The sequence below is a fragment of the Nicrophorus vespilloides genome, unplaced genomic scaffold, assembly GCF_001412225.1.
Source record: "Nicrophorus vespilloides isolate i.1.1-1 unplaced genomic scaffold, Nicve_v1.0, whole genome shotgun sequence".
NCBI lineage: Eukaryota > Metazoa > Arthropoda > Insecta > Coleoptera > Silphidae > Nicrophorus > Nicrophorus vespilloides.
This window is the reverse complement of record NW_017095566.1, coordinates 23,128-46,398: the sequence shown is the minus strand read 5'-3', so window position 1 is coordinate 46,398 and position 23,271 is coordinate 23,128. Positions and strand designations below refer to the sequence as shown.

General features: G+C 33.9%; 4 protein-coding genes across 4 annotated transcripts; 1 reads left to right on the top strand and 3 right to left on the bottom strand.

The window, feature by feature from the left end:
• Nucleotides 1-44: 44 nt before the first annotated feature.
• Nucleotides 45-760, bottom strand: LOC108556885 (thioredoxin-like protein 4A). The gene is made up of 3 exons (XM_017913191.1): nucleotides 534-760; nucleotides 332-468; nucleotides 45-264 (listed from the first exon to the last, which is right to left on the bottom strand). Exons 1-3 carry the CDS (start codon nucleotides 609-611, stop codon nucleotides 51-53), a joined length of 429 nt encoding a protein of 142 aa, XP_017768680.1. The 5' UTR covers nucleotides 612-760; the 3' UTR covers nucleotides 45-50.
• A 413-nt stretch (nucleotides 761-1,173) lies between these two features.
• LOC108556786 (dynein heavy chain 1, axonemal-like) lies at nucleotides 1,174-19,413 on the top strand. Its single transcript, XM_017913056.1, has 51 exons — nucleotides 1,174-1,428; nucleotides 1,481-1,588; nucleotides 1,642-1,805; nucleotides 1,861-2,178; nucleotides 2,238-2,370; nucleotides 2,420-2,542; nucleotides 3,377-3,636; nucleotides 3,697-3,922; nucleotides 3,977-4,120; nucleotides 4,179-4,421; nucleotides 4,491-4,671; nucleotides 4,721-4,981; nucleotides 5,038-5,229; nucleotides 5,284-5,461; nucleotides 5,515-5,647; nucleotides 5,697-5,924; nucleotides 5,985-6,123; nucleotides 6,177-6,355; nucleotides 6,417-6,886; nucleotides 6,953-7,066; nucleotides 7,123-7,541; nucleotides 7,591-7,701; nucleotides 7,759-7,850; nucleotides 10,502-10,656; nucleotides 10,711-11,029; nucleotides 11,089-11,302; nucleotides 11,838-12,043; nucleotides 12,108-12,270; nucleotides 12,320-12,480; nucleotides 12,530-12,745; nucleotides 12,806-13,036; nucleotides 13,093-13,255; nucleotides 13,319-13,697; nucleotides 13,761-13,863; nucleotides 13,917-14,166; nucleotides 14,219-14,349; nucleotides 14,408-14,513; nucleotides 14,581-14,735; nucleotides 14,791-15,636; nucleotides 15,693-16,003; nucleotides 16,053-16,278; nucleotides 16,342-16,537; nucleotides 16,591-16,784; nucleotides 16,837-16,991; nucleotides 17,041-17,407; nucleotides 17,460-18,044; nucleotides 18,095-18,363; nucleotides 18,421-18,647; nucleotides 18,699-18,880; nucleotides 18,940-19,069; nucleotides 19,180-19,413. The coding sequence occupies exons 1-51, from the start codon at nucleotides 1,174-1,176 to the stop codon at nucleotides 19,395-19,397; spliced, it is 11,529 nt and encodes a 3,842-aa protein (XP_017768545.1). The 3' UTR covers nucleotides 19,398-19,413.
• Nucleotides 19,405-20,909, bottom strand: LOC108556847 (serine--tRNA synthetase-like protein Slimp). The gene has a single exon (XM_017913132.1). The coding sequence runs from the start codon at nucleotides 20,892-20,894 to the stop codon at nucleotides 19,548-19,550; it is 1,347 nt and encodes a 448-aa protein (XP_017768621.1). The 5' UTR covers nucleotides 20,895-20,909; the 3' UTR covers nucleotides 19,405-19,547.
• Nucleotides 20,887-21,727, bottom strand: LOC108556857 (zinc finger protein 593 homolog). The gene is made up of 2 exons (XM_017913142.1): nucleotides 21,510-21,727; nucleotides 20,887-21,208 (listed from the first exon to the last, which is right to left on the bottom strand). Exons 1-2 carry the CDS (start codon nucleotides 21,597-21,599, stop codon nucleotides 20,897-20,899), a joined length of 402 nt encoding a protein of 133 aa, XP_017768631.1. The 5' UTR covers nucleotides 21,600-21,727; the 3' UTR covers nucleotides 20,887-20,896.
• Nucleotides 21,728-23,271: the final 1,544 nt, after the last annotated feature.

Below are 23,271 nucleotides of genomic sequence, written 5' to 3'. Positions count from 1 at the left end.
AAGTAAAAAATGAAGGTTGCTATTATCTTTAAAACTATTGCAAGAATTATTTAGTATCTGTATTTCGTTGAATAATCTTTTGGTGAGACAACAAGACCCCTTCCTTTTCTAGCACCCCTGTACACAGTCTCAATAATATCGATCATCTCCTGTTTATCTTCCAATGGCCAATTGATTTTGTTGTTATTACCTGTACCCAAATCAATCATAATATGTTTGTTTCTGAAGAAGAACATGACTGTGCATGGATCGTATAATTCGTACCTACAAATAAACCAGAATATTTATTGATATAATTATTATGATCTTAACGTATAATTGAATTACTTACATTTTATTGAAATCGGGAACTTCTGTTATGTCCACTAAATAGATAACTGCAAAGTTTTTTACTTTTTCAGCTATACTGTAAACCACTTCGTCCATTTTCATGCAAGATGGGTCCCAATCGTGTCCAAAACGTATCACCTAAGATATATATATATATACACATTGCAGAAAACACCTGACATTTGTATTATTTAAATACGTACCACAACCCTGTCTTCTTCTGAAAGAATTGCCTGATCCACTTGCCATCCATTGTGTAAATGTGCTAACATATAAGACATCTTGGATGTGTATTATTTACTTCTCTGCACCAAACGAAATAAATTGCTTTGCAACAATTGTAATTCTAGTATAACCTTAAAACTTAGTATGCCTATATCACAATATTTACTTCTTTTCACTAATGCAGAATTCTACTTTACCTTCCTGTAGCTCCCTCTAAGATTTAGACATTCCAAAATAGGAACTTTACATATTCTGATGCTTTTTTTTAATAAAATAAAGTTTTATTTTGTTTCAATTCAATAAATTTCATTGTTTTAAATTTATTTAATTTATTGATCCAAGAATCATTTTTTTCCATAAAATTTCAAATAATTCCTCTACCTATAGTCAGGGACGGACCGTTAATTTTGGGGTCTCTGACAGTGCCGTATTAAGCCCTCTGCCCTAATTAGGGTGCAATCCATAAAATCTATGCCTAGATCTACCACTGTTACTAGGATCCTCTGTATTGCATAATATATCTGTATATACAATAATAATATACAAACCATAAAATAAAAGATCAAATTGCATTTTGTCAAAAAAAAAACGATATATCATAATTTGATATTTGATGAAATGGAGAAGAAAATAGGTTTGGAGAAAGATAAAGAGAAAAATAATGAAAAGCGAGGATATTACACTGAATTGGCCACGGATGAAAACTTCCAAGCCAGGAAGACAAATATAACAACTAAGAAAAAGCCAAATTTTATTTGGGAAATTGTAACGGATAAGAACGCACCCACTATACCAGATCTGAAAGCTGCGAAGAGAGCAAGATATTTAGCGCCGGCTGAACGATGGATGTGCTACGACGAAGAAAAAACAATTGTGAATATAATTAGATAAACGTATTAAAAACTTGTTAGCATTTTGATTGCAGTCTTTCCCGGTGGATGTTTTCAAACCAAAAGTTCAGTTGCAACATTTCGTTGATCCATTTAAAATACCCAGAAATGTTCAAATTGAAAGGAAAATGCGACAATATCAGGTAATTCCTCATAATTTCTCATATATCTAAATAATAAATATCACATCAAACAGAGGCAAGATATAAGATTATGTCTTAAAGAATTGAACATAAAGCATGCGGATATTTTACCAGTTGATGTGATAAAGAAGTATTGGGACGGTGTTCATTTTGGGCTTTTCAAAATGATACATTGGTTACCATTGGAATGGTTCGATGACGAAGATTTTTGTAGCAGGTAATTAGCGTTCTATTATTTTTGTTCGTTTAAACTTTAATATTTAGTGGATCAGATCTCCCGAAGGATGGTTGGATCATGGTATAATGGATGGCGTGCGCCATCCAATACCTGCCCAAGCTTTCCTTCCAAAGGCTGTAATAAAACCGACCAAGGGTGATCGCATGGAAAAACTGTTCGAATGGACCAACGTCGCTGTATTGGATTTCAACAAAGATATGAAAAAATATAAGTTATTAACGTTGGACGGATTGAAACGAGAGTTTTATCTGGCCGAGATTTATATTTTATTTAAAGCCGAGGAACCTATGAAGTGCGCCAAAAGAATTCAATCGGCATTGGAAATGAGAAACGCGGCAGAAATTCGTATTAGGTATTTCATTAAAAAACAATATAATTGAAATAATATCTTATATTATTATATATTACCAGATATGAATTTATTATGGATTGTATGGAGGTGACGGGAACTTACGAGATTCCAGAAGAGTGGGTTGAGAAGTTTATAAGTTTAGCATTTTGCGGAAAAGTTAATAAAATAGTGGACGCCAGCGTTGTAGAGGCAGTAAGTTAAAAGCATATATTTAAATCGTTTATTTAATCATGATTTTAAGCTCAAGGATGAGATTCAATTAAATCATAAAAGATCGCTTGGTGAAATGCAATTTAGACAAAGCGTTCTAGCGTATCCAGATATGTATAAATTCATTAAACTGCCACAACAGGAGACTGAGATTGTAAAAGAACACGGTATATTTTCTTCCATTAGTTTTATTTTTAAATAATCTTGAAATAACAACTTCAGGTCGAGTCGATATCGATTTGAACAACTACAAAGCAAAAGCTGAATACTTTCGATGGTATAGTATATTTGTAATGCCCCAATCATTGATGGCGATATCTCAGGTAGTTCTGGAATGTTTGAAAGTGAAACAGATGAATTTATTTACAACTAACTATGGGAAAATAGTGACCTTAGAAGAATTCGAAACTGCGCAAAATAAATTTACTAGTCACGTGAGATTACGATGATGAAGATTGTAATTATAATTCTTTAATAAATTATACTTTTAGTGCATGAAATATTTAAAGTACACATGGATAGATGCAACTTGTTTTAATTTACGTTGGTGTTTGGGAGAGGTTGGAAAAGGTTGGTTCGATATTAACGAACGTACACATAATGTGTACGATATTGCTAAATTGACGCGCCTTTTCGAATGCGTTAAATATAGGATGCAGGTGAATGAACAAGTAAAATATTGCAGGTATCATTTAAAACAATGTAATTTCAGTACGCCCTGCGGATTTTGGTCGAACATTCCGTTGCACTTTTTACAAACTTAATTGAAGTTCCATGCCAGTCATCGCTGGACGTTCCGGATGATTACGTTTGGGATAGTAATTTCATTGATAGTCCCTTTCCATCGAAAACCACACCAATTTTCTACATGCAATTAAAAATATCCGAAGCCGCCGTATATTTTTCAACAGATTTAGCTGCATTCGCGGTAAAAACGACCAATTTTCCTATCCTATTTTCGTAACGAATATCAAAATTAATTTGTTAGAAAACTTTGCTGAGGATGTACGATAGCGCTATTATAGGAACGCACAGTATAAAACAAGTGCATCCTATGCTTCTGGTGAAATTGAAATTCCCTAATGATCTGTACCTTTCATCTGTTGGTCTATTGGACTCGTACGTTTGTGAAATGAGAGAAAGATTCTTGCTCGGCTATAATAAGGCAGTGATACCAGTACAAGCTTATGCGAAGACATATGAAATTTTTATGGAATTTTATAACATGAACATGAACGCTTACCTACTGTAAAACTATTTTCCATATCTATAGTAAGATTAAAGTATTTATTTGTATTCAATCCTCAGAAACTTTAAAGAGGAACAACACACCGCTGGAGAGGTTAAAGATGAAGTGAGTAATCATCTTAAAATGAGGGATCATCTCGAAGAGATTTTACCTTCGCTGATTGTCATCGGCCCGTTCTCAATATCTGTTGACAATATAAGACAGAATCTTATTCAGAAAAGAATGGATCTTGCGAAGAAATTATTGGATCAATTTGCTGACAAAATGAAAAACTTATTTATCGACGTAAGAAGATTTAATTATCCTATTAATTTTTTTTTTTAAATAATTATTCTTCAGATAATTCACGAGTTTGAAGATCTATTGCGCAAATTGCAAGAGAAACCGCATTCAATTGAACATATTTATGATATCAAAGATTGGATGGAAACTATACCGATGACTGTTAGAGCTTTAGAAGATTCAACCAAGAGATATTTACTAGTATTAATTTTTTTTTTAATTAGTAAATTATTTTTACGCTTAATTCATTTGATTCAAGGAATATGATATACTGGATTTCTTTTGGTATAATTTACCTCAAGAAGATTTCGAAGCCAAATGGGAAACCGTCGGTTGGCCTTTACGAATTTCGAAGCAGATCGATGATACGAACGACTTCCTAATAGAGGAGACGGATAAGTTTTATAAGATACAACAGAATGATGAACAATCATTAATAGAAAAGATTGAAGCACTTACAGTTCAAATAACGACTATGTATTCACTCAGAGATGCAAGTAAAGTAAGTAACAAACATATTCATTTGATTAGTATTATTTGTTTAGTTGTATCATAATTACTTGATTTGTAGTGTCATGAAATAGCAATTGACATGAAACGTGCATGGAAAGCAATGAAAGAGGCTCAAGAATATGGACAACTTTTAAATTCTCGACAGAAATTGTTCTTAGTAACCGTCGTTCCTTTCGATACTCTAACAAAACTGATAAAAGAATTCGAGCCCTACAAAAATCTTTGGGTTACTGCTTCCGGTAAATGATTTACAATCTTTGAAATTCGCCAGCTAATTTTATTTTGTAGATTGGCTCAAGTATTATGATATTTGGATGGACAATCCTTTGGCTAATATTGATGGAGAAGCCATCGAGAGGCTCGTGACGGATATGTACAAGACAATGGTTAAATCGATTAGAGTTTTTGCAGATATCCCTGGAGTTCAGCAGGTTGCAGCTGACATTCGTGATAAAATTGACGATTTCAAACCGCTGATCCCATTGATACAAGGCATCAGGAATCCGGGAATGAAGCAGCGCCATTGGGATGCATTCGCTGAAGAAACTGGTCAATATAAAGTTTTGATTTTTCACTTGGTATTTGATGTTCTTAAATACTTGCAGGTATTGTTATACCGTGGACTGCGAACACAACCTTTCAGGATTGCTTGGATATAGACGTTGATAAACATATTGATGTGGTTATTAAGATTTCCGATAACGCAGGTAAAGAATATGCTATAGAATTGACTTTAGATAAGATGGTGGCAGAATGGGAAGTTAATATGTTGGAATTGACGCCGTTTAAAACATCTGGTAATCTATATATGAAATTATAGCTAAATGTATTAATTGTAAGTGCGTTTATAGGTACATACATAATGAAAGTCTCTGATGATATCCAGCAAATGCTTGATGACCATATAGTGTTAACTCAACAGTTATCATTTAGTCCTTTCAAAGCAGCTCTAACAGAAAGGATTGATCTATGGGAAAATATGCTTAAAATCACATATGATGTCATTGAAGAGTGGATGGATGTTCAAAAGTATTAATACGTCGCAATAAGTATATTTAAATTACAATTATTTATGAACGTAGACAATGGATGTACCTTGAGCCCATTTTCACCAGCGCTGATATTAGCAAACAGTTGCCAGTTGAAAGTAAGAAGTACAATTCAATGGAAAGAACCTGGAGGAGAATTATGAGAAGCGCTTATGAAAGTCCAAAAGTCTGTATTAATTTGTACTGGAAATTTGGTTATTTATGTATTTAATTAGATTATAGATTATTGTTCGGACAAAAAATTATTAGAGAGCCTTCGCGATGCTAATCACATTTTGGAAGTAGTTCAGAAAGGTTTAGCAGATTATTTGGAAGTCAAGCGCATGACATTCCCGCGTTTGTTCTTCCTTAGTGACGATGAACTGCTTGAAATTCTATCTCAAGCTAGAAATCCACTTGCGGTGCAGCCGCATCTGCGAAAGTGCTTCGAAAACGTTGCCAGGGTATACATTTATGTGAAATACAATGATCTCTCTATTTCAACTATCTATTTACTATTTTAGCTTAACTTTGAGAAGGATCTAAAGATTACGCAGATGTTTTCTGCTGAAGATGAGTGCGTGGATCTAAATCCCACCCTCTATCCGACATCCAACGTCGAAGATTGGCTCTTGGTCGTTGAGGGCAGTATGAAAAATACTGGTAAGATTTAGTTTGGTAGTATTAAATTTACATTTAACTAAATCTTAAATTAGTGAGATCGATATTTGGTGATTCTCTGAAAGACATGCCAATTAAACCGAGAGATCAATGGGTGCTAGAATGGCCCGGGCAAATTGTAATAGCTGGTTGTCAGACGTTCTGGACTTCGGGCGTTGAAAATGGAATCAGCACAAATCGTATGCCCGAATTTTTTGATGAACTTTTACGTAATGTGAGTTTTCATCAATTTAAAAAGGAAAGGCAAAAACTAGAGTTTTAATATTGGTTTGCAGTTGGATTTATTGCGTGGTTTGGTGAAAGGTTCATTGACTTTCCTGCAACGAGAAGTACTATCTGCATTGATTGTAATAGAAGTCCACGCGAGAGATGTGACGCAACTACTCGTTGACGGAAAAATATCGAACGTCAACGACTTTGATTGGATAAGTCAACTTAGGTATTATTGGGTCAACGATGAACATTTAAAAGTTAGAGCTGTCAATGCTGAGTTTCAATATGGTTACGAGTATTTGGGTAACAGCGGTCGATTGGTTATTACCCCATTGACAGATAGATGTTACCTTACCTTGACTGGTGCGTTACATCTCAAGTTTGGTGGCGCGCCTGCTGGTCCGGCGGGCACTGGGAAAACTGAAACAACGAAAGATCTTGGAAAAGCTTTTGCAATCCAATGTGTCGTTTTCAATTGCTCAGATCAACTAGATTTTATGGCTATGGGAAAATTCTTTAAAGGCTTAGCTAGGTAAATATACACATATGTATTTAAAAAAAAAAGTTGTAATATTGTACTAACGTTTTTTTGTATTAGTTCTGGCGCTTGGGCATGTTTTGATGAATTCAATCGCATCGACATCGAAGTTCTATCCGTAGTTGCGCAACAAATAATGACTATTCAGAAAGCACAGCAATCCCGACAAGATAGGTATGCTTGCTATTTAAATCGCATATTTTAGATTACTATATTCGTATCTTATTTAGATTCATGTTCGAGGGTTGCGATATTGCTCTGAAGGAATCTTGTGCCGTATTTATAACGATGAATCCTGGTTACGCAGGTCGCACTGAGTTACCTGACAATCTCAAAGCTCTTTTCCGGCCAGTTGCGATGATGGTTCCCAATTATTCGTTGATAGCAGAAATCTCGCTCTTTTCATTTGGTTTCGGCAATGCGAAGCAATTGGCTAATAAAATAACGACGACGTTTAAGCTTAGTTCAGAGCAGCTGAGTAGTCAAGATCACTACGATTTTGGAATGAGAGCTGTGAAAACTGTAATAGCTGTTGCTGGTAATCTGAAGCGCGAAAAGCCGCTTATGGACGAAAGGCAAATCGTTCTCAGGTCTCTGCGTGATGTCAATGTGCCAAAATTCTTAAAAGACGACTTGAAATTATTTAATGGTAAATTGTAAACATTGGATAGATGGATAGATTACATTTTGTTGTTTAGGTATAGTTTCGGATTTGTTCCCGAGGATGGTTGAAGAAGAAGTTGATTACGGAGTACTCGAAGAATCCATTCGTATTTGCTCTATTAATCTAGGATTAGAGGATGTAGATGGTAATTTTATCTTACACACATTTATATTTGTTAATTTATATGGATTATTTATTACAGAATACGTAAGGAAAGTAATACAACTTTATGAGACAACTGTTGTGCGCCATGGTCTTATGCTCGTAGGTCCAACAGGATCTGGTAAAACTAAGGTATGTCATATTTTGAACACTATTGTGATTCGAATTAGTTTCGAATAATTTGAGTTATAACAAAATCAACAAAATTACATAATAAGTCTTTCTGCCCGGGAAATAATTTAATCATAGAAAAGATCATTGTTCTCAATTAACTAAAAAGTATTTTTAATTATTTTTACTTACAATATTACAAATTTATACGATAATCATAAAATATAATTATTTACTCTCTAAAATTAAGTTGCATAAGGAATAATTATTGATTTAATAATATTAGTTGACACATGCATTTAGGTGGCGTTGGAAGGAAAAGGGACTGGCAACTAAACAAAAAGTATTTCAGAGTCAATAAGCATTGTATTTCCTGACAAAGCGGTCATAAATAAAGGGGAAATGTAGGTGCGGCTTTGATACTCAGTGTACATTTTCTTATGAGGAAATTTCTGCCAGGTTGAGGAAAATTTTCACAGAATTAGGCCAAACACACTTTACACTTAAAGTACACAAATTTATTCACATTTACATTTATTACAATTTTGTGCAGCAAATAACAGAAGAATTCACTTGCATAGTAAATATTTGTGGCAAAACAATTTCGTGGATCTCCACTTATTTAAAAAATACGTGATCATCGTCTTACGAAATGTCGTACCGTATAATGTGTACAGGATGAAATTTATCCCGTGGTGCAGATAGAACAAAATCATGCCAATCCTTTGGTAACAGTAAAATTGAATTACCAACGAGTTATCGAAATCCTTTTCGATTGCTAATACGTATACTCTTAAGATATAACTGAAATCAATAATTATAATTTAAATTATGAATTAACTACGATTAATTGCTTATTAATATCACAATATTAATTAATTTATACTTTTTTTATCGTATTTTTCTAGAATATGTTTGTATGTTTGAAGTTGTAGATTTTTAATATAAATCCAAATTATATCGAAGATGATATTGGATATACATTCTAATATAAAGAAGATATTTCTTATGAGGAAAAAGATCAAAGAATTTTATAAAGTCAGTAAATTAAACCATATATCTAGTGCATGGTTTGAATATTTCGTAATATTTCAAGCTGTTTTAACAAGAATAATAATATTTATTGCAAGAAGCCATTGATTTCTGTTTTCATAATTAGTTAGACCAATTATTTTATAAATTGAGTCTAAGAGAGCAAAGGTTGCAGCATTAATTAGTATAAATCAAAATCAATGAAAACGTATACAATTTTATCAGATGCAAAAGCTATATTTGATTGCTTTTTACCTTGGTGAGTTCAGAATTATAAACGCAGTGGAAATCATCAATAACATATTTGTAATGTTCCTTTGGCATTGGAGCATCACATCTTTTATGTTGTAGCGAACTAAAATATAAGAACAATTGGTTACATATTTAACATATGCGGTTTCTGCACTATTTTGTTTACTTACCGCTTATTCTGCAACTATTGGCTGAACATTCGGTGGACGTGCCGGGTTTACAATCAAATTGGTTCTGTGGGATACGACAAAATATATGTGTTTTATTAAATAATCTAATTTGATGACCAAAACAAACCTATCTAAATATATTAAAATAAACGTTAACTCATTTTTCTTCTAAAGTCTAATGACTGTTTGAATAATAATCGATTAATTAATAATAATTATAAAGTTGAAAATACCTTTTCTTTCATTTCGATTTTATAAATATACCGTTGATTTGCTGATTCCTTAGTGCACATTTTCCTGTGATACTTCTTTAAGTAAAAAATAATCAAAATATTGAGAATAATTATTAAAAACAATGGTATAATCAGGTTGAGTACTGTATCGATATAATTGAAGATTTTCAATATATCTTCGTATCCTGTCCGTTTTCCACATTCCCACATCTCGATTTCTTCATTAAATTCCCCACTAGACATCAATAATATGGGCGACTGGGAAATTATAGTAATTGTAAATATTATTACTATAATAGATTTTGCCCGAGATACGGTGCACACCTGCGGTCTTTTCAGCGGGAATTTGACGACAATGAAACGTTCGACTGTGAAAGCGACCGTAATCCAAACACTAAAACTGCTGAATACCGAACCAACGAATATACTAACTTGGCAGAAAATACCGGTATTACTCAAATCAAATACACATAGTGTCGCTAAATAACCGGCATCTGACATTGATAATGCACCCAAATAGATGCTGGAACTTTTCTTTTTTAAACTAGTTGAGAAAAAAATCAAAATCGCAATAATGTTACCCATTAACCCGATGACGATGATCATCGGCTCTATGTAATTTAAGATGATATCGTAATTATCGCAACTGTCGATGTAATCAATATAGGATGAATTGTTGTAGCACATTTTATATAAATATTATCACGGACACGATTTCACGCTGCTTACATTAAGGGCAAAAGATATGTACTGTGTTGGTCGCTTGCAATTTATTCCAATCGAATAAAAGCGCGCATACGCGCGTCTTCTGCTACTTCGAAATGCCAGTTTTATTTATAACTGTTATGTAAATCTCCATTTACAACAAGACAATTGCAACAAGAATGTTTATTGAAGTACAAAGATTTGAAGCTTTAAATTTAAAAATCGAATATGTTCTAATTCAATGATTTTGTGCTTATTCCTTGTCTTTATCTCTTTGCAGTGTTATGAAATATTAAAAGATGCAATGACTTTATTGAGAGGAAAGCCTTCGCCTAGCGGATATCCCTTTCAAAGTGTCCACACGTACGTCCTGAATCCGAAATCAATAACCATGGGACAATTATATGGTGAATTTGATATGCAGACACACGAATGGTATTGATAATAAAATGTTAAGCAATTTTTATTCTCGTGTATTGTCCTTGCTAGGACCGACGGTATTTTACCTTGCTTGGTACGTGTTGGGGTAGCATGCGAAGATAAAGATAAGCGTTGGTACGTATTCGATGGACCGGTGGATGCTGTCTGGATTGAAAACATGAACACAGTTCTGGATGACAACAAGAAGTTGTGTCTGAGCAGCGGGGAAATTATTAAATTAAGAGACACACAGACGATGATGTTTGAAGTCGCTGATCTAGCAGTTGCATCGCCCGCAACAGTTTCCCGTTGTGGCATGGTTTATTTGGAACCCGGTGTTTTGGGTTTACCTCCGTATTTGAATTGTTGGCTGAGGAGGTTACCACCGGTGAGTTTTAGTTAATATATATTGTAGTGTCAATTATTGGAGGTGAGTTCGTGTTTTAGTTGGCCGTCGATTTTGCGCCCCAATTTCAAGAGCTGTTTAATCAGTACATGTATCCAGCTATAGCATTAGTGAGAGGCCACTTGCGGGAATTGTTAGTTTCGGTCGATTCAGCTTTAGTGACATGCTTTCTGAATCTGCTTGACTTTCGTTTGGGTCCATTAGCGGGTAGAGATAATAAGCCACCGCCACCCGCTCCGTTTCTTAAACTCATACGTAAAACCATACACAGATTTGAAATGTAGAATTACAAGATTAAAACGTTATTCTTTTTCTTTCAGCTGAATTGATATTTCCTTGGGTTATTTTCTCGTTGCTTTGGTCAATTGGAGCTACATGCGACAACGACGGTCGAGTGATATTTAACAAATGGTTAAGAGAGAAGATGACCTCGTTGAAACATAAACCTGCTATGCCCAATGAAGGAATGGTTTATGATTATAAGTACTAAATACTAGAACTACTATAACGTCTATACAAACAATTAATAAATATTTCCATTACAGATTACACGATGGAGGATTTACTGATGCAACAGCTGACGGAGAACCGGCTAAGCCTTCGTGGCGTCATTGGATGGAAAACGTAGAAGAATATAAAATTACAGTAGATATGAAATATTCAGGTAACAATGTTAATAAAAAAAATCCACATCGCTTACGCAATATTAATTCCATTACAAATGATTTGATCACGTTCGCACAAATACGTCATGTCATTGAAACTTAATCTAATATTTTATTTAAACCAGATATTGAAGTTCCCACGATTGATAAAATCAGGAATGCGGAACTAGTAGGAATTCTTTTATATAACGAAAACAATGTCATTTGTGTTGGACCGACTGGAACTGGAAAGTCGCTTACAGTTATTGGAAAGCTCGGAAATAATATGCACAAGAAGTTCATATGCGATTTCTTCAGTTTTTCAGCTCGTACAACTGCCAACCAAACGCAGGTACATAATGTGTACGATAACAGACAGATGAGTCAATATTGTATTTCTTTTTTTTTTTGTTAAGGATTTGATAGATTCGAAATTGGATCGAAGACGTAAAGGTGTTTTCGGACCGCCGCTTCTGAAAAGGCAAGTGTTTTTCATCGATGACTTCAACATGCCAGCGTTGGAAGTGTACGGAGCGCAGCCTCCTATTGAATTAATCCGGCAATGGATGGATTTTAGCGGTTTCTATATAGATTTATTTATTTATACATCTCATTCTTTGTATCATAGGTTGGTATGATAGAAAAAGTATTGGAGACTTTCGTACTATAATCGATATTAACTTTGTGGGAGCAATGGGTCCACCGGGAGGTGGACGTAACCAAATTACTGCACGTCTCTTAAGACACTTTCACTATATATGCTTCCTTGAACTTGAAGATACCAGCAAAGTATAATTACTGTTTCGGTTCGTACATTGCAATAATTGAATGTTTGTAGCGCCAAATATATGGAAAGATACTGAAGTTTTGGCTCGATCGTACACCTGGTTACTACACGTTTTATGAATCCATGTTGACGGAAACCTTGAGCGTATATACAACAATATTAAGAGAACTATTGCCTACTCCAGCTAAAACTCATTACACTTTCAATATGCGTGATTTGAGTAAAGTATTTGAAGGAATTTTAATGAAGGATCCTGAATCTATTAAGGTATTATATACATTTTACTATTAATTAACTGTATTTTATTTTTTTGTGTTTTATTTGTAGACCGTTGAAGAAATAATTCGACTTTGGTACCACGAAAATTGTCGCGTATTTCAAGATCGATTGGTCAATGATGAAGATAGAAACTGGTTCGATGCCCTCTTAAAATCGAAGATTGAATACTTTAGATACAAAATAAGTGATTGTTTAGGAGAAGAGGAGTTGCTTTTTTGCGATTTTCTAGATCCGCATATTGATGTCAGACAGTACGATTTTGTAGCCGATAGCGAAAAAGTAATGCCCACTTATTTATTAGTATTTTACACAAATTACTTATACAATTTTTGCAGTTAACTGACGTTCTGTACCATTATCTCAGAGATTATAATTCACAGACAACCAGTCCCATGCGTTTGGTACTGTTCAATTACGCAATATCACACGTTTGCAGAATTGCAAGGATAATTAGACAGCCGAAAGGCAATGCTCTCTTATTGGGAGTTGGTGGATCTGGTCTCTATTTTTAATAATAGCACAAATAATAAGCCTAGATTATTTTGTTCAATGCTATTTTAGGGCGTCAAAGTTTGACACGATTAGCTGCGCACATTGGTGAATTCTATTGCTTCCAAATTGAGTTGAGCAAAGCGTACAGTCTATTCGACTGGAAGGAAGACATAAAAGGATTGATGCTGAAAGCAGGCCTCCATAAACGGGAAACTGTATTTCTATTTTCTGATACGCAGATCAAATCTGAAACATTTCTGGAGGATCTCAATAATATTCTTAATTCCGGGGATGTACCCAATATATATCAACCCGAAGAATTGGATAAAATCTATCAAGGATTAAAAGGTACTTTAACAGAGATGGGACTAACTGCAACGAAATCAAACTTATTCGCCGTCTATCAAAGATTGGTCAGATCTAACTTACATACTGTTATTACAATGAGGTGATGTATTTATTCTATATTTAATTATCGGTTACGACAATACATTTTTTGAATGAAATTTAGCCCAATTGGTGAAGTGTTTCGATCTCGTATTCGACAGTTTCCAGCTTTTGTGAACTGCTGCACAATTGATTGGTTCAGTGCATGGCCGAATACAGCACTATTGGTATTGGTGCACACATACAATTTGAATCAATATATTACATTAACGCTTTTCAGTCAGTTGCTACGCAATTTTTGGAAGAAATTCCAGAATTATCTGTTACCGACGATGTCCGGTATGGTATAGCTATGGTTTGTCAAATAATGCACGCTAGCGTTGTCACTGCCAGCCACTGGTATTTCCAAGAACTCAGTCGTTACAATTACGTAACACCAACATCGTATTTGCAACTGCTATCAAGTTACACTGATCTCATGGCGAAACAAAAAGGGGAACTAATGGAAGGAATAGGCCGACTCGAAATAGGTACATGATTTCAGTTTAGCTGAGTATAAATTAAATTGCAATTTTAAAATAGGTTTAGATAAGTTGCAATCAACCGCCGAAGAGACAACGTTTCTTCAGAAACATTTGGAAGTGTTGAAACCCGCTTTGGAGATTGCCGCTAAAGAAGCCGAAATTATGATTGAACAAATTGCGAAAGACACGGTCTTCTATTTAATTACTTTATTATATTCGGATTTTACTTAACACAATTTTCATTTAGTTAGTTGCGGAAGAAACTAAAGTGATAGTGGAACATGAAGAAGCAGCGGCTGAAAAAAAGAAATCTGAAACCGAAACAATCGCCCAAGACGCTGAAAGAGATCTCGGTTTGTTTGTTGTTTTTTTTTTTGGTTATTTTTATGTAATGCAATTTTCAAATGTATTTTAATTTAGAGGCGGCAATGCCTGCGTTACTTGCTGCCGAAAAGAGTCTTCAGTCTTTGAACAAGAACGATATTACTGAAGTAAGGGCCATGAAACGACCGCCTACTGGTGTTATCTACGTTATTGAAGCTATATGCATTGTCAAAAATGTTAAACCAAATAAGGTATGTGTATGTGTAAATAAATATTACAATTATAGTCAGACAAGATTTATATTAGGTGCCAGGATTGAAACCCGGTGAGAAGCTTAATGATTATTGGGAGCCAGGTAGAGCAATGCTGACAGATCCAGGCGCTTTCCTAGTTTCATTAATGAATTTCGACAAGGATTCGATTACAGAAGATATGATTAACAAATTGAAAAGTTACGTTGAAGATCCGCAGTTCCAGCCGCAGAAAATCATTAAAGTATCGAAGGCGTGCACCTCTCTTTGCATGTGGGTACATGCGATGTATAAGTATTACTTTGTAAACATGCAGGTCGCTCCTAAAAAAGCAGCTTTAGCGCAAGCGAATACGGAGCTCGCTCTTACCGAGGCAGCATTAGCGGGGGCCAAAGCCAAGATGAAAGCCGTTATGGATGGATTGGAGCTGCTGCAAGAGAAATTGGCTGCTCGTATTGCGTACAAAGAAGAACAGGAAAGCAACATAAACATGTGCCAGGAACGTATGAATAGGGCTATAAGACTAATTACGGGTTTAGCTGACGAGAAAATTAGATGGATCGATACTATAAAAAATATCAATCTGAATATGGTGAACGTAACTGGCGATATATTGATTTGCTCTGGAACTGTAGCTTATTTAACTCCATTTACCGACAAGTATAGGAGAAGACTTTTGGCTAAGTGGATGCGAGAGTTACGTTTATATAACGTCCCGCATTCGCCGACCTGCGATCCCGTACTTATTTTAGGAGAACCAGTGTTAATTCGCCAATGGCAAATCGAAGGTCTACCTAGAGATAGTTTGTCTACGGAAAATGCAGTGTTAGTATCACGTTCCAAACGATGGCCTTTGTTTATTGATCCTCAAGGACAAGCCAATAAGTGGATTAAAAATATGGTATATACTAAATGTATTTAAATGACATATTTTACATTTTAACATTTACAATTCAGGGCAAAACTAGAGGTATTGCAATTTGTAAATTAGCAGACAAGGATTTGATCAGAACACTGGAATTGTCTATACGTTTCGGAAAACCGGTCTTAATTGAAAATGTTGGAGTGGAATTGGATCCAGCCTTGGACCCCGTTTTACTAAGATTGATTTTCAAACAAGGCAATACAAATATGTTAAAAATTGGCGATTCCATTGTTCCATATAACGACGACTTTCAACTTTACATAACTACGAAATTAGCAAATCCACATTACACACCTGAAGTATCGGTGAAAGTGCAATTAGTCAATTTTACTCTTGTCCCAAGGTATATTAAATTAAAGTAGTTTTAAGCATTTTAATGAATTATCTTACAGTGGCTTGCAAGATCAACTATTGGCATTAGTCGTGCTTCAAGAAAGGCCAGATTTAGAAGAGCAAAGAAGTCAAATTATAGTTGGCAGTGCGCAAATGAAGCAAGAGCTGAAAGATATACAAGATAGAATTTTGCATAAATTGAGTACATCGGAAGGTTCGCCTTTAGATGATATCGATTTTATCGTAGCACTGGAAGCGTCTAAAGTAAAAAGTGAAGACATTAAAGTAAGATTTAAATTTTTAATTTTAAAAAGAAATTATTAAGATTTTATTTCAATCAAATAACAGAGCAAAGTGGAATCTGCCGAAATAACGCAAATTGATATAGATAATACACGAGCACAATATATACCAGTAGCTAACAGAGGTCAGATTCTTTATTTTTGTGTATCCGACCTATCAAATGTTGATCCGATGTATCAATACTCGTTGGAATGGTTTATAGCCATTTTTGTAAATGCAATGGCCGAAACTGAAAAAACAGGTAAAAGCTCAGTTCTTTATTAATTAACGTAATAATAATATATTTTTTTATAGATGATTTAAACGAACGTGTTGCTATAATAAATGACCACTTCACCTATAGTTTATATACAAATGTATGTAGAAGCCTTTTCGAAAAGCACAAACTGTTATTTGCTTTTCTATTGTGCGTTAGAATGCTCATGGACACTAAAGAAATATTTCCAAATGAATGGCACCATTTTTTGGCTGGTGGAAGTCCCACATTAGTAAAACTGTTATATTCGAAAGTAATTGTTTAATAAATGTTTATTTTTTTAGGACATGGAAAATCCTGCATCATCTTGGCTTTCTGAAAAGGCTTGGATGGAAATACTATCTTTAAACAACTTGGATCATTTTCAAGAATTTGTTAATACATTTCCAAGTAATGTCGGTACTTATAAATATATCTTTGAATCACCGGAACCTCATAGGTGAATAAAGAAAAGGAATTTAGATCATATTATATATGAATATTTTTAGAGAGCAATTGCCAAAAATATTTCGTGGAAAATTGGATGAATTTCAAAAATTGATTATTCTAAAATCATTGAGACCGGACAAACTCACGAATGGAATGCAAGATTTTCTCACAGAGAAGATGGGCGAACGATTCGTGGAACCACAAGCAACCGATTTGTCCGCAATGTACAAAGAATCTTCGCCACTAATTCCTTTGATATTTGTTTTATCAACCGGTACGGATCCTGCAGCAGATTTATATAAATTTGCAGATAGAATGAAAATGTCCAAGAGAATGATGTCAATCTCTCTTGGACAAGGTCAAGGCCCAAGGGCCGAGAAGATGATTCAAGAAGGTTCGGAAATAGGAAGTTGGGTATTTTTTCAGGTTTGAAATTAATTTATTAATGTTTAATGTAATGGTAATCGAAGCTTTGTAGAATTGCCACTTGGCACCGAGTTTTATGCCGCGATTGGAACGAGTAATCGAGCAAATACCAATTGACACTGTTCATCGTGAATTTCGAATATGGTTGACTTCGACGCCGTCGCCGGCATTCCCGGTTTCCATCCTACAGAACGGAAGTAAAATGACTATAGAACCACCGAGCGGCCTGAAAGCCAACATGCTACGAGCTTATTTAAATCAAGTTTCTGATTTATCTGATTATTTTCATTCGGAGCATGAGAAAGTGTTCACTTTCAAATGGTTGTTATTTTCGCTTTGCATGTTTCATGGTTGCCTTCTGGAGCGTAGGAAATTCGGACCTTTGGGCTTCAATATACCGTACGAATTCACCGATGGTGATTTGAAAATCTGCATCTCTCAATTGTATATGTTCCTAATGGAATATACGGAAGTACCATTTAAAGTTTTAATATATACTGCGGGACATATCAATTACGGTGGTAGGGTCACCGATGACTGGGACAGAAGATGTCTGATGAACGTATTGACAGATTACTACAAAACTGATGTTATCAATGTGCATTATGCATTTGATGATCATGGATTTTACCACCAAGTAATTATTAAACGTTAATTATGCAATGATTTATTAAATATTTCCTTCAGCTGCCAGGTGATACACCGCTGATAGATTACATGGACTACATTCGCTCATTTCCATTGAACGATGATCCAGCTCTATTCGGTCTTCACAAGAACGCTGATATAAGTTGCGCTCAAGCGGTGAGCTATACTTGTTTGTCGACTTTACTGAAGCTCCAGCCTAAAGAAATTGGAGGATCTGCGACAAGCCAAGAAGATGTCACGGCAAAAGTTTCCAAAAACATCTTAAAAGACATTCCACCACAATTCGACGTGGATAAAATCTTAGAATTGTCTGTACTTTTTAATATTACTTATTATATTATCTTACAACTTTTTTTAATTACCAGGTATCCAGTTACGTACACGGAATCATTAAATACCGTAATAGTCCAAGAAGCGATTAGGTATAACAAACTTTTGCAAATTATAGTTTCGACTCTGAACGATCTACTCAAAGCTATTAAAGGATTGGTTGTTATGTCAGAGGCACTAGAACAAATGTCTAGAAGTTTGTTTAGCAATATGGTGCCTGCCAAATGGGCGTCAAAAGCTTATCCATCTTTAAAACCATTAGGTATTTTTATAAATATTTTAAAAATGTATCACACACCTTGTTTATTTGTAGGTGCCTGGGTTAAGGATTTGAACGATCGCATTGCATTCCTTAACAAATGGGTTCTTGAAGGAATACCTCCAGTATTTTGGATCTCAGGTTTCTATTTTCCACAAGCTTTTCTCACTGGAACATTGCAAAACTACGCTAGGAAATATGTATTGTCCATAGATTGTATCGGTTTTTCATTTAAGGTAATTATTAAAATATTTATGTACACTTATATACAAATATACATGTATTAATCTTTTAGGTTCTAAAAAACTATCCAACTGAAAGAGCTGCTGATGGATGTTGTATTTTTGGTCTATATATAGAAGGTTGCAGGTGGAATAAAGCTAAAGAAATCCTGGATGAATCTAACCCAAAAGAGCTGTATACAGGTACTCAATTGCAATCAATAAGTTTAAATTATACTTACAAATTGAATGTATCTTGAAATCTATAAAAACTAATAATCTTACACTTAATTTAATACGTTTAATACTTTCAGAGATGCCAGCAATATGGTTAATACCTGAAGAAAATCATAAAAAACCTGCATATGGCGTATATGAATGTCCAGTTTACAAAACATTAACAAGAGCTGGAACGTTATCAACTACAGGTCATTCTACTAACTACGTTTTGGCTATAGAGGTACCGAGTTCAAAGCTTGAGAAACACTGGATTCAGCGTGGAGTTGCGCTCATTTGCGCCTTGGATTATTAAATCAATGTTTTTCTAATATTTGAAAATATTTATTACTTGTTTTTATTACACATATACAAATCTTTCTCTACTTGCCTTAACAAGTAAATAAAATTATTAAAAAAAAAGTATAACAAAATGTACATGAACTAAGTTATTAAGGGAAAAAAATTACATTGGAGCATATTGTTTTAGCAAATCACACATCAATTCTCCATCCGGATTATTTTCTATATGACAAGCAAGAAGTTTTTGTACATTTATTAAATTTCCTGTAATGACCTTTGGGAATTTCCGCTCCTTGTTTTCACTGTATGTAAACAACAACCGTTTTGACAAATACGTATCGCAGATTGAAACATTTCCTACCTCCACGTAGGTTTTCAATGAATTCGAAAACATTTGAATGGATAACCGTAAACTCTCGTAATTATCAATCTTATTGGCTGGTAAAAGCACTAAACGGAAATGATTTCCCAATGGTTTATATATATCTATAACTTTTTCAACAACCTCGTCAAATGTTTTGTCCATCTCCACGTTACAACATTTGGTAGCAGAGAAGAGTTCAATAGCCGACTGTTGCACTAAATTGAATAAACTTGGCTCATCCTTCGTTAATGGCTCATATTTTCGACCAGCGGAAAACAATTTTAAAGGCAGTTGAGATGGCATCATTGAATATTTGGTAAAGTACGCCATGAAAGCGTAATGAGAAGCACCTCCAGTTAAATGTAGTCTGTTAAGACTGAAGTGGTTTCCATCATTCAAAGTTATCGTGCTGAATATATCTGCATAATTTGATCCACAGCCTTCCACAATCACGCTCTTGGAAAAGTCAGCATTCGAAAATTGCGTAAAGGATGAATCCAACAATTTACTCTGTGCATAATTAACTATAGCATATTCAAATGTAGCTGCCTCATTCATTAAGAATACAAATGAATTATTTGTATGTTCTATTAGTTTCTTTTCTGTTCCAATCTCTATATGAGACTTACTTTCATGATCAGGTTTCTCAAAGAATGTTGCAATAACATTTTCTTCTCCAATGGGTGTTTTTTCGTGTAGAACATTGGGTAGTTCAAGTGCCTTCAGAGCTGCAGATTCTTCAACTCCATACAAAAATTCCTTCATAGTAGAATACTCATCTTTAAGAATTCTAGCATGTACTTTCAATTTTTCAAGTTCTTCTTTGTTTTTCTCCTGATCTTCCATAAGTTTCCCAATTTCCTTGCTGATTTCCGACTTTGTGTAACTTAATAAATTCTTCCTGTCCAATAAGTTCAAATAAAATGACCATCTTCTTTCCAAAGAATCCAAATCTATATACAGGCCGCGGGCTTTGATATTTAATTGTAAGCCCTCATAATCATTATATCTTTCATCAAGATCAATGTGAGGGGTTAAAACGGCAAAATTGTTATGAGCTTTGTCGCCGGTTATATACAAGGCTGAAGAAAAGTTATGTGTAAACCTAGCAATAAATGTATTAGATATTATTTTTTTTGCAAACATCTTCAGTCCGTTTTTTGCTTCTTTGCAGAAACTTCCTCCTTTTCTGGTTGTGTAGTAATTTTCCTCTTCTGAGGTTCTTTGAATGATCCCAATCCAGCAGCTCTCACTGATTCCTCGATTGTGTATGGCTCAAGTTCTAAAGCCTTCAATCTTCTCTTGTGAACCTTTGTACGGAAGTGATCATGCAGAGCTTGATCATTGATGAAATACCTTGCACAGTGGACACAGTAGAATTGAGCACTGCCTGGTTTATCCAAATCCACTTCTTGGTCTATTAATTTCTCAGCATTTTCAGGCTTAATGTCTTCATCAATCTGAAATAAAGGTTACAATTAGTATGAGTTTTCAAACTACAGTCTAAGATTTAAAATAACCTAAATTGAAAATAGCATGTTAAATTTAAACAGTGCAAATAAAATGAAACGTAGTAACACCTGGTATGTCAAAATAAACATAACCTCAAACACAAAATGGTTAGTTTAACCAGTGCATATTGCATTACACGTGTACGAGTAAAAATAATATGCTTTAAACAAGTACACATTGTAAAAACACATTATAATTTAATTTTGCTTTAAGGTTAGATGAATGAAATAATGAAAATTGTTTAAATACCTGATCTAAATCTTTAGTTCTACGTTTGGTTCGGTACTTTTTTCTGAGATGAGTATCACCGTAGTGGTACTTTTTACGTCTGTAAACCATTACTTAACTGTTTAGATTTTCGTTGTTAATGAGCTCAAATTTGCACGCAGTCAACAGCAGATCGCACACGTGCTTCGACTTGAAGTGATTGGAAGTCAGATGCACCAACGTAAAATCGGCTGACAATTGCGCAATTAGAGATACTATATTTAGTATTTAAACAAATTTTATTTCACTATTTGCAGACATGATCTGAAGTTGATATCAAATATTAAGTAAAGCTTAGTGATAAGACTCTTATCAAGACTTTTATAAAAGTTCATTTCGGATCATTGCACTAAAACCCAATATTTGGGGATTTTTTCATTTTCATGTTTGCAATATAATTTCAAATATATGTATACCTACCTTTATGTTACTTTATGTTATATTTAATTTAAAAACATCATAATTCCCAATAAGTTTTTATAGTTTCGTAGGTATAATTAGTTTATTTTCTTTTTCATGTGAATGTGGTTGCCTATAAATATTTAATAATATCTGAGAAAAATATATTCTATTTATTTCTCGTCAATATTCAGAAATAAGAGTCAGAATATCAATATATTTAATGCAAGCATAATTATACAACATTTATCTTTTGATGTACAAATCAATAGCTAGAAATTAAGAATTTTGATATTATATATATTATAAAACATTTCCAGAACAAGTCAAAAGCTGGTACTAAATAAAAAAAAATACAAAATACAATAATTCTTAAACGAAAAGCTATGGTCAACAGCCTTTTGTAAAAGTGTATTTTTTATGTTTCATTATTATTGTATGAATATGCAATTGAGTGTGAAAAGTAACCAATAGATGGCGAATAATGTATGTAGTTATATAATAAATTGATATTGCAGTTGGTTGCAGCTAACGATGTATTAAATTTATCGATTTGTACTGCTTTTACACTGTTGCATGATAATAATGTATTACAATATGAGAATGTATATATGGAAATAGAATATCCGACTACAAATTGTCAGTTAATGTAATTTCTTTAATTTCACAGAAATTATATTTTATTGTTGAAATAATTTGAAATAGTTTATACATAATATTTGTTAAGATTGGTTTTGAACTTTTTCATTAAATATTTCTCATATTACAATCTTCTGGTAAACTTGAATTAAACTTTAACTGAAAAATAATAATAAATTATTTTCTTTTCTATTAAAAACAAGTTAATATGAATAAATTGATTATGTTAAATTTAAAAAGCAATGTTAAGTTTAAGTTATCATTTAAGATATCTTTATTTAGAAATATTTAATATACAAAAATATATCTACTTATTTTACCATGATACCATAAAATGTACAAGGTAAAGCGCTCCATTTATTGATGGTCACCGAGACCGTAAATGAGAGGAATGGGATGTATCTTTAAGAATACGTTATGTATACCAATACCGTTACGGTCACCAAAAACATCATGCGCGAAAAATGACGAAAATGGAACGACTGTCCGGTGTACCTTTGATATTTGAATTTTACTAATACCTGCGCGCTCCGACTAGTCTAGTCCCAGTGTTTGTATACTTCTACTCATCATTATCAGTTTGCACTTCGTTTCCTATCGCCTCGGGTGAAACATGAGCGTGCATCAACTCATATAAAATTTTTCTAAAATTTGTCCACTGGAATTCGATTTTATAAAATAATACACGTAGATTATAGAAATATAA

What these genes read in the sequence shown, in the direction of transcription:
- LOC108556857 (XM_017913142.1), bottom strand. Translation starts at nt 21,599, where the DNA reads ATGGTTTACAGACGTAAAAAGTACCACTACGGTGATACTCATCTCAGA. An exon ending in GAACTAAAGATTTAGATCAG is followed by an intron (nt 21,209 to 21,509) that starts GTATTTAAACAA and finishes CCTTTATTTCAG; the next exon opens with ATTGATGAAGACATTAAGCC.
- LOC108556885 (XM_017913191.1), bottom strand. Translation starts at nt 611, where the DNA reads ATGTCTTATATGTTAGCACATTTACACAATGGATGGCAAGTGGATCAG. An exon ending in CAGAAGAAGACAGGGTTGTG is followed by an intron (nt 469 to 533) that starts GTACGTATTTAA and finishes TATATATCTTAG; the next exon opens with GTGATACGTTTTGGACACGA. An exon ending in GTTCCCGATTTCAATAAAAT is followed by an intron (nt 265 to 331) that starts GTAAGTAATTCA and finishes GTTTATTTGTAG; the next exon opens with GTACGAATTATACGATCCAT.
- LOC108556786 (XM_017913056.1), top strand. Translation starts at nt 1,174, where the DNA reads ATGGAGAAGAAAATAGGTTTGGAGAAAGATAAAGAGAAAAATAATGAA. An exon ending in TGAAAAACTTATTTATCGAC is followed by an intron (nt 3,923 to 3,976) that starts GTAAGAAGATTT and finishes ATTATTCTTCAG; the next exon opens with ATAATTCACGAGTTTGAAGA. An exon ending in GAATCACCGGAACCTCATAG is followed by an intron (nt 16,992 to 17,040) that starts GTGAATAAAGAA and finishes GAATATTTTTAG; the next exon opens with AGAGCAATTGCCAAAAATAT.
- LOC108556847 (XM_017913132.1), bottom strand. Translation starts at nt 20,894, where the DNA reads ATGTTTGCAAAAAAAATAATATCTAATACATTTATTGCTAGGTTTACA.